General features: G+C 42.8%; 2 protein-coding genes across 2 annotated transcripts in view; one reads left to right on the forward strand and one right to left on the reverse strand.

Moving 5' to 3' along the window:
* The window catches only part of LOC111657834 (melanoma receptor tyrosine-protein kinase-like), a 17,600-nt gene extending 11,362 nt beyond the window's left edge, over positions 1-6,238 (reverse strand). Inside the window, exon 1 of the mRNA XM_087175101.1 lies at positions 5,965-6,238. Within this exon, the coding sequence (XP_087031227.1) occupies positions 5,965-6,046 (82 nt within the window). The 5' untranslated portion in view covers positions 6,047-6,238. The remainder of the gene's footprint in view (positions 1-5,964) is intronic.
* Positions 6,239-11,867: 5,629 nt separating this feature from the next.
* Positions 11,868-12,742, forward strand: part of LOC111657836 (tomoregulin-1-like) — a gene marked incomplete at its 3' end in the record, with an annotated part of 8,218 nt that continues 7,343 nt past the window's right edge. Inside the window, exon 1 of the mRNA XM_023410158.2 lies at positions 11,868-12,713. Within this exon, the coding sequence (XP_023265926.2) occupies positions 12,572-12,713 (142 nt within the window). The remainder of the gene's footprint in view (positions 12,714-12,742) is intronic.

Here is a 12,742-nt window from a genome sequence, read left to right on the forward strand (position 1 = left end):
CTGGTCTGCAGTGTTGGTTCAGTCCGATGTTAGACTGACTCATTTTAAGCCACAAACCTCCAGACTAACTTGGCACATCTTCTGCTGAGGGTGAACGAAGCTGAGCGCATCCCCAGTCGGCCATTTTTTAAGATTCAAAAAAAGTCTTAATTTACCCAGAATTCTTTGCACCACAGTCTGACTGAAGTTAGACAAGAAAATAACTGCTTTTTGCAACAGATGAATTCAGACTCAGTCTAACTGAAGTCTGTCTTTGTGAATCCGGCCCCTGGTCTAACTTACAGCTAAGCAGAACCATGTTGGAGGCCAAATGAAGCCTGGTATGACGCTCTGCACCTTGCAGACGCTGCTCAGGGCGCAAAAAGTCCTGTTCATGATTAATAATTTCCAAGAAAAGCTATATTTTGATTGTGTGGTTATAGTCTGGTCCCAGACCTCTGAGTCACTGCCCATGTCTCTGATATCAGTCAGTTATTCAAACAGGACTGCTGTATTGCTCACTGACTTCTTTTTTTCTTAATATGTTTATTGTCATGAACCAAAACACCGAAGCAAATTCCTGGTATGTTCAAAACCTACTTGGAAATAACCCGGATTCTGATTCTGATTCTGGGACAAAAAAGGAATGACCAATCAGAGGTTAGGAAGCAGGATTAAGAATGGTGATGTCATCTTCCTACATAAGTTACCTTGCTACTTAAAAAAAACAAATAAAACAAAGCCAGAAATAGTTTTTATTTCTCAGTGAACTTGAGAAAAAACCTGAACCCTGTGGAACACCTCAGGACACAGGAACTGGGAATGAACGAGATACGTAGAATAACAAATCATTTTTTGTTTGAAAAGCACGATGGCACCAGCCTTGTATTAAATTCAAATATATTCTTGTAGTTGCTTTGTTACAAAACAGACATTTTTTCTTCTTTTTTTTTAATCTTAAAAAACTGAACAAAATCTTTTCTCACCACAGAAACGTGGAGAAACGTGGAGAAACGTAGACTCATGCTGATCTTTGCTGCAGGTTACATGTGTGAAAACAACAGGTCCAGCTGTAAACCCAGCTCCGTGTGACCTTTGACCTCCAGGGACTGACCCAGCAGTGACAGCAGTTTGGTATGAAGGGGTCAAACGGAGGTTAAAGATTTTTCATTCTCTTGCCCCAAACGCAGGATTTGCATGTTACAGTACAGAGGGAGCAGGTAGAGTGAGAAGCCTGTATAATCCTGCTAAAAGTTTCTCAGCTCCATTATTGACATTCTTCACATTCCAGCTCTGAAAATCCCCCAGGCTGCACTGCTGCCGCCGCGGCCCTCTGCAGGTCACACCTGCAGCTGTGACAGCGTCTTACTGTCACACTGCAAAGTCATTCTTATTCGTTACCAGCCCTGATACGAGTGACTTCATCAGACTGACAGATGTGGCGGTGCGAGTTCAATCAGAGTCCAGGTGTTGCAGGACCACACCTGCCTGCTGCTGCTCAGCATCTGGACAAAGTCCCAAACCATCAAAGCTGTTAGTATTTGTGATGCATCACTGACTAATCACATTTCAGCACTGAAGCTAATACCTCAGTGCAGCCAAAACCAATAGCTATAAAAATGAAAAAGTTTACACTTCAGTTTCTGTTCAGTCTCTTTTCAGTCACATAATCTGAAACTTTAAACTTGTTTCAACCAGGTGTATAACCAGGTATGTTCGTGTACACTCTCAGCAGACAGTCCCCACTAAACGGCTGAAAATTAAATGTCTTTCCTTTTCAGTCTTGAGGACGGAGGACGGATCAGGACCTTTCCCCTTTCCTTGGAGCTGTATGTGCAAGACCAACAGAAGAGAAGCGCCACTAGCGAGACCGTTATCCTTTTACATATTGTAAACATGGTAAAGAAAAACACCTGGAGCATCAGAGCAACAGTGACACATTACAGGACGGTCCCTCAACAAACTGGGGGCCAATGATTGGTCAGATCTTGATGGGCAATCGTTGCATCTCCTCAGACTGACCTGGTGCGCTCTGTATTTGCGACGTGAGGCGCACAGCATGTTCTGACTTCAGACAACTTGACTTCCTATGAATGAAATGCCAACGCTTGTTTGCTCGGAAAGTCACAGAGAGAAACGGAACGACCACAAAGAGAGACGAAAACTAACCCTTTCTCTTCCAGTCTGGATGTCTTGTTCCGATATAGGAGGGGTGGGGGCCCATTTACATGTCTGTGCCCAGGGGCCCATTGTCTCTTAATCCGTCCATGCAGCCTGGTGAACACAGTTTGTCCTCCTGCTGCGGACATGACATCTGTGACTGAGGACTGGACGGACGCTTCCGTGAATCCCTGAATTTATGACCAACAAAAACTAACAACAATCCCCCCCCCCCCCCCCCCCCCCCCCCGGAAACCCCACATCTCTTCACTTTTTGTGTATTTAGAATCTGGCTGATTGTTGTCGTAGTTTCCAGTCAATACGGTTCAGCTCAGTATGCTAATACCGTTGCCATGGTTACCACGAGGCTCCAGCGCCTTCTTTATTTTCAGTGTATGGTTTCAGTTAGCTGCTTCCAAAGAAACACACACACACACACACACACACACACACACACACACACACACACACACACACACGTAGAGACACAAACACAAGCACACACACACACACTGCCAAGGTCTTCCCGAAAAGTCAAACTTGATGGGAACAGTGCTGAAACACACACACACACACACACACACACACACACTCTGTTGGCAGACTGAAGGTCAAATCTCTCTGCAGTCACAACAATCAGTGTTTGATCATTTTACTGCAGCTGAAGCTCAAAAATAAAGAATTTTAAGATCCAGAACAAACAACAAACCAACAGTAACCAGCTGACACACACACACACACACACACACACATACACACACACTCAGTTTCTGCTTTGATGACTAATCACTCAAATCACGGACAGGAGCCAAGAAAAGCTGCTGAATGTGCAGATTATAATCACTGAGGTCTGTTGACCAATCAGAGAGAGAGAAATTATATTTTACATTATCAGTGCAGCAGCAGGACGCCAACAAAAACTACAGTAAACTGCAGGTAACCATAGCAACAGTGCTAATGCTTCATGCTGATACTTAATTCACTCAAGGACCAAGGACCATTGTACCTCGTCCGACTCGTAGAACCTCCTCAAAGTAAGTGTGAAGGATTCCTGCAGCCTCCTCAAGGAACTCAAGAACCTTTTAAAGGACTCTTTAGAACCTCCTCCAGGACACTTACAACATCCTGAAGCACCACCACAACGTCCTCAACGACATCCCTCTCAAGATATGTCTGGAACCTCTTCAAGGACCTCCAGGCTTCCTCCAGGACCCATACAGCCCCTTCAGTTACCTCTGGAGCCTGTTTGAGGAGTCAACACCCTGAAGGGTCTTTGAACCTTTTCAAAGACCTCTACAACCTCGCCCAGGATCTCTAGGAACCATCAACGTCCTTCAAGACTTCTGCCACCTTTAGAACCAATAGAACCACATGTGAAAACTCCTCAAGGACGTCTGGACCTCCTCAGGGACCTGTGTACCTCACAGAGACAGTGATCGACTTGCAGATGTCTCCTCCACGTTATGCATTATTTCCTTATATTGGAACACCTTGGCGTGATTTATCACAGACATTATTGATGCCCGAGGGGGAATCGTACCCTGGACCCCGCCCCGCAGGTGCTCGGCCTGTCAGGTCGTCTGTGCACGGCAGTGGAGACACACAACAGTCTATTCAAAACCAGGCAAGTCACACAGAAACAGTCAGTCATAAAGAAAACTCCTCACCATAATCAAATTGTTGTCAAGACAATAAGAGCGTGCAGTCAGCTGTTTTCACTTATAACTGGAACACACACACACACACACACACACACACACACACACACACACACACACTCAGATAACAGTCTAAACAGTTGAGCTCAGCGCTTCCTCCCGTCATTCATTCAGTTATTTATTCTCTGCTTCTGTCAGGAGACAAAACTCTTATTTCAGACCAACAACCCGATTGGTCGAGATACGCTCTGAGCTCGTAATTCACTCATCGCTCACAATTCCCATAATGCCCGGCGGGCCTGGTTTTTGTTTTTCCTACAGGCAGTTCAGCAAGAAAACTGCTCGGGAATGAAAGCCAATCAGATATCTCAGTTCAGATCTTCCAGAGTTTTGAAACGCGTTCAACACGAACTGAACGGATCAAGAAGCACAGAGTCAAAACTGTGTCTATAAAACAAGATCCAATAATGTCAAAGCTCCTGTTGTTGCTGGTTTTCAGCTTTTATTAAATCATTATTTGTGACATAATAAATAATCACAACAGATCCAGCAGCACAGACAGGGGGCGCTGTTATCAGAGCAAACACCGCTGAGGTTTTCATTAATACTGTCCGAGCAGCTGAGGCGACTCAACACTGAAATACAGGAGAGATTATTATGGTCAGATTGTCACTGTGCTTTTAAAGTTTTCTGATCAACAACTTCGACATGTTAAAACGCCGTCAGATTAAGTAACGACACGGGAGGAGGCTGAAACAGGACGAGCTTTCTAACAATTAGTAGATTAATCAATTAGTCCATCAACAGAAAGTGTCTCTGCAAATACATGTTTAGGTTTGGGACTGAAGTTTGGACAAATCAAACAATCTGAAAATAACAACTTGGGCTTCTAGAAATGATGACTGTGATGTTTTATAGACCAAGTGATTCATGGAGAAGATAATTAACAGATAAATAATGAAAATCATTGATGATCTGAGTGAGATGTGTGAGGGCTGAATACGTCCTCCCTCTCTTCTTCTTCTTCTCTCTCAGGTTATCGGTGGGTGAACCTCATCTTTTCATTATTCTGTCCGTGGCCGATGACGACTGTGATTTATCTTAAATAATTTAACTTTATGCTTTTCTTCATCATAATCCATAGTAAGATGAATGTTTGGGATTTGAACTGCTGCTCGACATTTCTGTATCTCAAAGACGTTGTAATAATAATCACATCTCTTTGGGCTGTTGTTTGTTAAAACCTGCTCGTTAATTCACTTCATCAAGAAAAATAATAGGAAGATTCATCAATAACGAAAATAATCATCAGCTGCAGCTCGACTGCAGTTTCTCCTCAACAGTCTCTGTTGAGGAGATACAGGTTTTCCATCCCACAGCCACAGTGAGGACATACGAGCTTGGAGATTTGGCTCAACTGCAAAGTAAACAGCCGAGGAAATGAAGCTTTAATTGGTGATAATTGATTCTGACTGAACTGTGTTTTCTCTGTGATGAAGAGGAAATAAAACAGCTCAGTTACAGCTGACGTCCAGAGAACAGGAGCTCACACCACTTCATGGTGTTTTCTCATTCTCAGAAACATTAGAATATTCTGATAATACTGCAGTTTATTTATAATTATATTTATGACTCTTTTACTTTTATTAAAAATCATATCTTTATAATATTCCTGCGAGCTCCATCAGTTGTGACTATGGCTCTTTAACTCCATAATCATAATTAATTACACTCCTGTAAAATTCTTGCTTCATTATAAATTTTATTTAAAGACTTTATAAAAACTAAATGACACTTTTCTGTGATAAACCTTAATATTCAGATATATCTGTAACATTTCATATTGACCGTGATTTATAGTGATGATCATATTCTGAATGTTGTTATTATAATGATATTCAGTTCACTACGTTCATTCAGTGTTTTTATTATAGTTTACTGTAACGTTAAACATGAAGTATCGATCTTTCTTCACATTGTGTCTATTCATTCTCTATTTCCCAGAATGACCTGTAGTAACCTTTTTCTATTAAAACTATTAAATGTCAAACTTGAAGTCGAAGTTCAGAAACCAAGAAAAAACTTCTAAACTTTTTCAGACAGGACAGTTTCACCGCGGGACTCTCGCGCTCTCCCCCCGGAGCTCTCACCCCGGGCTCGGACCTACCTCTCCTGCCGGGACTGGTGCAGCAGCAGCGGCCGAGCAGCAGCAGCAGCAGCGCCGCTCCGCCTCCGGAGAAAAAGCTCATGTCTGCGGCTTGTCTTCAGTTGGAGTCCCCCCGGCTGGTGTCTCTCTTCGGGCTGCGGACAGACGGATCCTCCATGAGCCGCAGCGGCGGAGGAGGAAGAGGAGGAGGAGGAGGAGGAGGAGGAGGAGGGTCCAGGGTCGAAGTGTTGAAGCTGTGAGACGGTTCCTGGTGGAGTCGGTGAGACTCTGCAGAGGTACACTCCTCCTCTGAGTCCACACCTCTCTCTCTCTCTCTCTCTCTCTCTCTCTCTCTCTCTCTCTCTCTCTCACTTCACAAACATGAATCCGTTTAGAGTCAAACTGATTTGTTTTTATCTGTGATTTCACTTCAAATCAGTTGTTTAACCTTCATTAAATCATTCACATGAATTAAGTCACTTGTGGTTTTCAGTGCAAATATAAAAGCTGCACAAATTAACAATCACGAGATCAAGTTACAACTTTAATCGTTTAAATCTAATTAAAAGCTAAATGACAGAGAAGTTTATTTTGAAAACACTGGCGCCATGTTGGATATGTAACCTTAATTATTGTAAACATTTGGATTATTTTAATTATGAGTTCACCATATTCATTTGTGTTGCAATATTGTTTGAGTTTATTATATTATGAATTCATTTTACTTCATTTAGTTTATTATATAATTCCATTATCAGTTGCAGTACTTTATAATTATAAACACATATCACATCACAGATATCATTTGTAGGTGTAACATTTAAGTTGGTTATTTACAAACCTTTAGTGTGGAGCACTTTGGTTCCCACCTGCCGTTGTTGCAGGGGGACAGGTGTGAATGTGACAGTCTGTTGGATGCACATATAAGTGTTAAGAGCAGAATAAAGATGAGTTAGTCCTCTCCTCCTTCCTCCACCTTTACCTTTATAGAAGAGTTGTAAATTATATTTACACACAGACCAACATCAGAGACATGAAACGACCCTACAGTGTGTTTCCATTTGTGTTTAAAAGTAAAAGACTGAAAATATTAATAATTCACTGTTTTAAATATTAAATTTCTTTCACTGTGTGAAAATCTCACATCAGCGTTTTCTTAGCGTTTCTCTAAATAAAGTAATTTTAATAAAACATGCTCAGTGTTTTCAGTCTCCAGAGGTGAATGGATTTATTAATAATTCCACATATATATATGTTTTAATCTTTCAGCCTTTAATTGTCTCGGTTGTATTTTCATGTTGTTTCCTGTGTCCACAGATAGAGACGGGCCCGGGGCCCCCTGGTGTCCGCGCGTGAACACTGCTCAGCTCAGGTCTGTGTTTTCATTGAAAAAGACATCATCACATATTAGTTTGTGTGTATGTGTGATGTTCATTATTCCCCCCCCCCTCTCTCCCCTTCTTTATCACTCATCAGCTGTTTTCATCCAGATGTTTTGGATGTTGATGGATTAAAAGAGTTTTTCTCTTCTGTAGTTTCCTGTCGTGTTTGTTCTCGACTTCACATCATCCATCAGGTTCCTTTTCTAGCTCGTGACTCCGGCTGATTTCCTCCTCCCTCTTCATCCATAATTAAAGCCTCGTCTCTGCTTCGCCTGTGTTTTTCTGTAGTTTAGTTCAGATCCGCTTCTGTGGACGCAGGAAAACAAAAGTCCCTTAATGGATTTTCTCCCTGATTTGTCCCGAATAGAAGCTGACAGCCTGTCGCCGGGAAGAAACACCTCACAGGCTCAGGTGGAGCTGCACACCTGGAACAACCAGGTGTCTGAGGACTTGTTAGGTCCCGAGAAGCACAAGGTGTGTGAGGGTTATTTTATAGCGCCCCCTAGAAAATGTCAGTGAGTCAAGTCAGCCATTTTGAATTTACTGCAATTTCGTCTTCGTTTTTATGATTTAAAGAATTCGTACTTTAAAATGATGTGTGGTCAGTCTCATCCTCAGACCTTTACGACGCTAAATTGTGAAGCGTTTTTCCACTGGAGGACCTGCCCGTGGGGGCGTGAAACCGGAAGTTGTTATACCTATAATATAGCCCCACATGAAGACATCTGCACGTTAATATGACGTCATAGTCACAGCGCCACCTTCTGAAAACAGGAAGTACCCCTTCAGTTGATTTACATGATGTTTTCATGGTCTGCTCTACTCTTGATGTACAGGAGCAAAGCGATGTTGGCGACGCCAGGTCTCCTCCTGGCAGAGGCCCCGGGTTTCACAACAGTGCGGGGGCCCGCTGTGTCAGCTTATGTCAGTTTATATGTAAGTGTTTACATTGTGTCATCGCTGCTGCGGCGGGAACGTGTCTGGACACATGTCCATAGAAATCCTGGCTGACAAACTTCAACAGCCACAGTCATTGAACGCAACACCAACTGAGCATCATGGGAAACTTGCCAGGGGCCACAAGGGTCCTGAGTGAAACTCTAGTTTTTAATTTCTTCACAGAGAGCAGATTAACAGATGAGACACACACACACACACACACACACACACACACACAAACACACACACACACACACACACACAAATACACACACACACACACACACACACACACACACACACACAGAAACAGTTTCCCAGATCTTGTCTTGTCCTGATTAATTCATCAGTGTGACAGGTGCAGTGTCTCAGCATGTCATCTTCAACAAGTTACAACACACACACACACACACACACACACACACATTATCTGTGTTATCGGTTGTGAAAACACCTCGACCAATGGGAAAATGTTAAATAGAGCGGGCGATGACATCACCACATCCAGGAAGTGAATGGTTGAGAGAGAACTATGAGTCAGGTCTGTCAACAAACTCATTTCAACCAGAACCAGAGAAACAATCACTCGTGATCTGGACTCACCTCACCTGCAGGAGTCTGACACCAGCTGCAGCCGATACCTGTGTCCCACCTGTGTCCCACCTGTGTCCCACCTCTGCCACATCTGTCCTTAGAAGCTGAAGAGCCAGATGTTTTGCTCAGCAGCTGGTGGAGACCAAACACAGAGCTGAAAGAGCGGGATTCTATTTTATCTGTTCTTTTATTATTGTATTTTATTGTTTTTTATCTTTTATTATTAATTTTCTCATATTTGTTTTAGCTTTATTTTATTGTATCTAATCGTCAACTTTCTTTCTGGATTTGTCCCTTTTCTCTGAAGCTCATGAGTCTGTGAAGCTCTTTGAGCTGCACTCACCTGTATGAAAAGAGCTGTGTTGTTGATTGATTGATCGATTGGCTGATTGATTATGTTGTGTTGATCGGGGCTGCATCACGTCTCCTCGATGAAACGCATCAGCTGTAAGTGAGAGTAACTTCCTCCGTCAGTTCAGGATTGAGGACGACAGGTTTTTTCCTACTTGCTGCTTGACGTGTTGCCTGTGTTTGCAGGTGGAATCAGGTTAATTGACTGAGAGCTTTCAGTGGAAAATAATGGGGGGGGGGGGGGGGGGGGGGGGCAATGGAAAACAAAAGGCTGTTACATCACATTAAGAATTCAGGACTGAATTTTATAGGAAAGTAGAAAGAAAAATTGGGGAAAACATTTATAAAAACACCTCATTGTAATAACGTGTTCAGACATAATCATCTGTTCACAGACTAAAGTCTGTGATCATTCATTTATCATGAAGGAATATTTTCTTTACATGAAGCAGTTCTGTCAAGAAAATTTCTTTTAACTGATAATGAATTGAATTTTCTTTCACTGTAATTTATAATCTCATCTTCAGAAAGTTTGAGCTCCACACAGCAGCTGCTCTGCTTCACTCCTCCGTCCGCTGATGTTCATCCGTCAGTTCAAGGTGAATTCAACCTCAAAGCACTGAGAGAGGAAGAGGAGGAGGAGGAAGAAGAAGGAGGAGGAGGAGGAGGAGGAGATGAAGAGGAGGAAACAAAGGAAGAGGAGCGGAGATTAGGACTGAAGGAGGAGAGAGGAGAGTAAACTAATTAGCCCAGATGGCTTATAGCAAAACACCCAGACCCGAGGATGAGATTAAATATAGTGTGTGTGTGTGTGTGTGTGTGTGTGTGTGTGTGTCTCACATGATAATCATTGTCCACCATTATCAGTGAGAATGTCCTCGGGCTGAACATTGACCTCACACTCAGACAGAAGCTGCTGTTTGTTCTTTGTCATGTAAATTATGAATAAAATCAATTTAAATTCTTTGTTTTGTTTCTGCGTCGTTGAAAGCTTCAGTCCTTCCACATGATTCTTTCATTAATATCAGACAGTCAAACTTTGGAAACAGGCCAGAGGAAAGAAAGACGTGTGACGTTAGCATTAGCATTATTGATAAAAGAGGCAGCAGTGATAATTGAAGTTGGTCTAATTGTGCTGCGACTGAACGCTCAACATTTTAAAGGCCGACGTGGAGAATGAAGCTGTGACACCAAGAGTTTGTGACTGATGCGTGTAAATATGTTGTTATACAATTTCTGTGTGTACGAATTAAAGACCATGAATTTCTGTGTGTCAGTTTCTTGACTGTGACTTTGGGAATGAAAGAAAGAAAGAAACCTGAAATGTTCAGTGTCAATCCAAATCAGTGAATCAGAACGTTCTTCTTCTTTCCCACGAATCATGTGACGAACCCTCACATTTATCTGGTGACCCTTGGAAGGGTCCCGACCCCTGTGTTGAGAACCAGTGGACTAAATAATACTGTGACTACATGAAGTGCTTTTACTGTGATACTGTAACTACAGGAAGTGCTTTTACTGTGATACTGTGACTACAGGAAGTGCTTTTACTGTGATACCAGGGAAGCTGATAAAACGTTGACATTGTGACGTTGCTGGTGCTGGGGTTGAACAGTGGTGTTCTGCCCTCTAGTGACTGAATTCACCACTGCAGAAAATAAAAAGATCAGATTGGATCATCGGTGGATTTGAATGTTGTCAGGCAGGTACCTACACCTACAGGTGTCTGCCGGCTGCAGATTATTACTGATGCAGAAATCCTTGTGTTTGTCATCTGAAAACATCTGCGGGTGAAAACATGTGAAATAGAAGTTGATGATATCTGCACAGGATCAAAATACTTGTCAAATAAATGTAGTGCCCATATGCAAATATGTTATATACACATTGAATTTCCATTTATGAAATATATGGAAATATGAAATAAAAGCACATATGTAAAATTTATATGTGAAAACAATTAGAAATTTGACATATATATGTAGCCCATACAAAATGTATCTATGCTTATATTGTAGACATGTTACATAAATATACATCCATCCCAAAGTCAGTATGTGTTGATGTTATAAACAGTAGAGACAGACATGTTTAAAATCAATGAGAAATCAACAAGAAAACAAATAAAATTTTAATATGTGTGTTGTTTTAATAAACTTGCATATATATATGTATATATATTATATATTATATATATATCATTAACATGTACGGTCGCAACATGTTATATAAAATAATCATATAGATATATTATATTAACCATGGGTTTTTTATATGTTGTAAACTTATATCTTCATATATCCAGAGGATGTATATATGTGACAATAATTTATCCACATCACTCTTGATATAGAGACAAAATCTCATGTTACATTTCCAAATGGGAACTTTTAAAAACGTGGATTAATCATCAATCAAATTATTCCCACAGTGTATATGAGTCGATCAAATCTGCCTAGAAACAACAGATGTGTGTCTAAGTGTAATGTTTGGACTAAGGACTCAGTTTGGCGGGTTGCTGGATCCCACAGTTGCAGCACGAGGCTTTTAATTAGAGCAACCTACAGAGGAGCAAGAGGCATGCAGCGATATATGACTCTGTCTCTGTGGGAGTGGTCTCCTGCGGGTCACGTGGTCCAGGCCTTTGTTGATGTGAATCAGTGGAGAACGCACAGGAGGACAAAAAAAAAAAAAAAAGTCCAGGTCCGATCGACCGACCGACCGCATCCGTCCGTCCTTCCCGGCGCACACTCGCCCCGCTTCGGCCTGGATGCTGCTGGAAGCCGCTTCGGATTTTCACCTGGATCTTTTTCTCCGCGGCGGTGCCCGGTTCTCCCCGCCGGTTTGAGTGCGAGGCAGCGGGGGCTGGGGGATGGAGGCTCAGTCCGGGCTGTGAGCAGACTGGTTTTAGGGGGTGGAGGCGGAGGTGTGGGGGGTCGCTGTGTGAAGCCCCAGGCCCTGCTTTGCTTTGTTATCCCGGGCTTCGTGTTGCAGCCCTCCTCGGGTTTTTCCAGCGTGTTTGTGTTTCATCATGAAGCTTCTCCCGGAGAGACACTGAGTTTCAGACCGGAGGGAAACACATGGAGGGAAGCAGCATTTAACTCCTTATTCTTCTTTCTCTGCGGAGTGTTTCTGACCCGAGGATCCTCACAAAAACAGATTGTTTTTATTTCAGTTTTTCTCCTGTTTCTACTCATCCATCTCTTTGTACACCTCTGCCCTATCTCTCTATCTCTATCTCCATCTCCCTCTCTTCACCTCCATTTATCGCTATCTTTCCCTTTATCCCTCACCTTTCAGTCTCTACCTCTCCCCTCTGTCGGGGTCTATCCCTCCATCTCTCCCTCCTCCCGTCCTCCATCATGGCTCCAGCGTGCCGGTTCTCGTGGTTCTGCTGCCTGCTGGTTCTGCTGGTTCTTCCCGCCGCCGTCCGGAGCTCGTTCCCCCGCAGCGGAGGCAGCAGCAGCGCGGAGTGCGGCCCCGGGAAGGCCGCCGACTGCCCAGGTGAGACACTCACAGCCTGTTTACACCAC

Source organism: Seriola lalandi, unplaced genomic scaffold, assembly GCF_002814215.2.
Source record: "Seriola lalandi dorsalis isolate HSWRI2012SDOR001 ecotype SW California unplaced genomic scaffold, Sedor1 jcf7180002054415, whole genome shotgun sequence".
Classification (NCBI taxonomy): domain Eukaryota; kingdom Metazoa; phylum Chordata; class Actinopteri; order Carangiformes; family Carangidae; genus Seriola; species Seriola lalandi.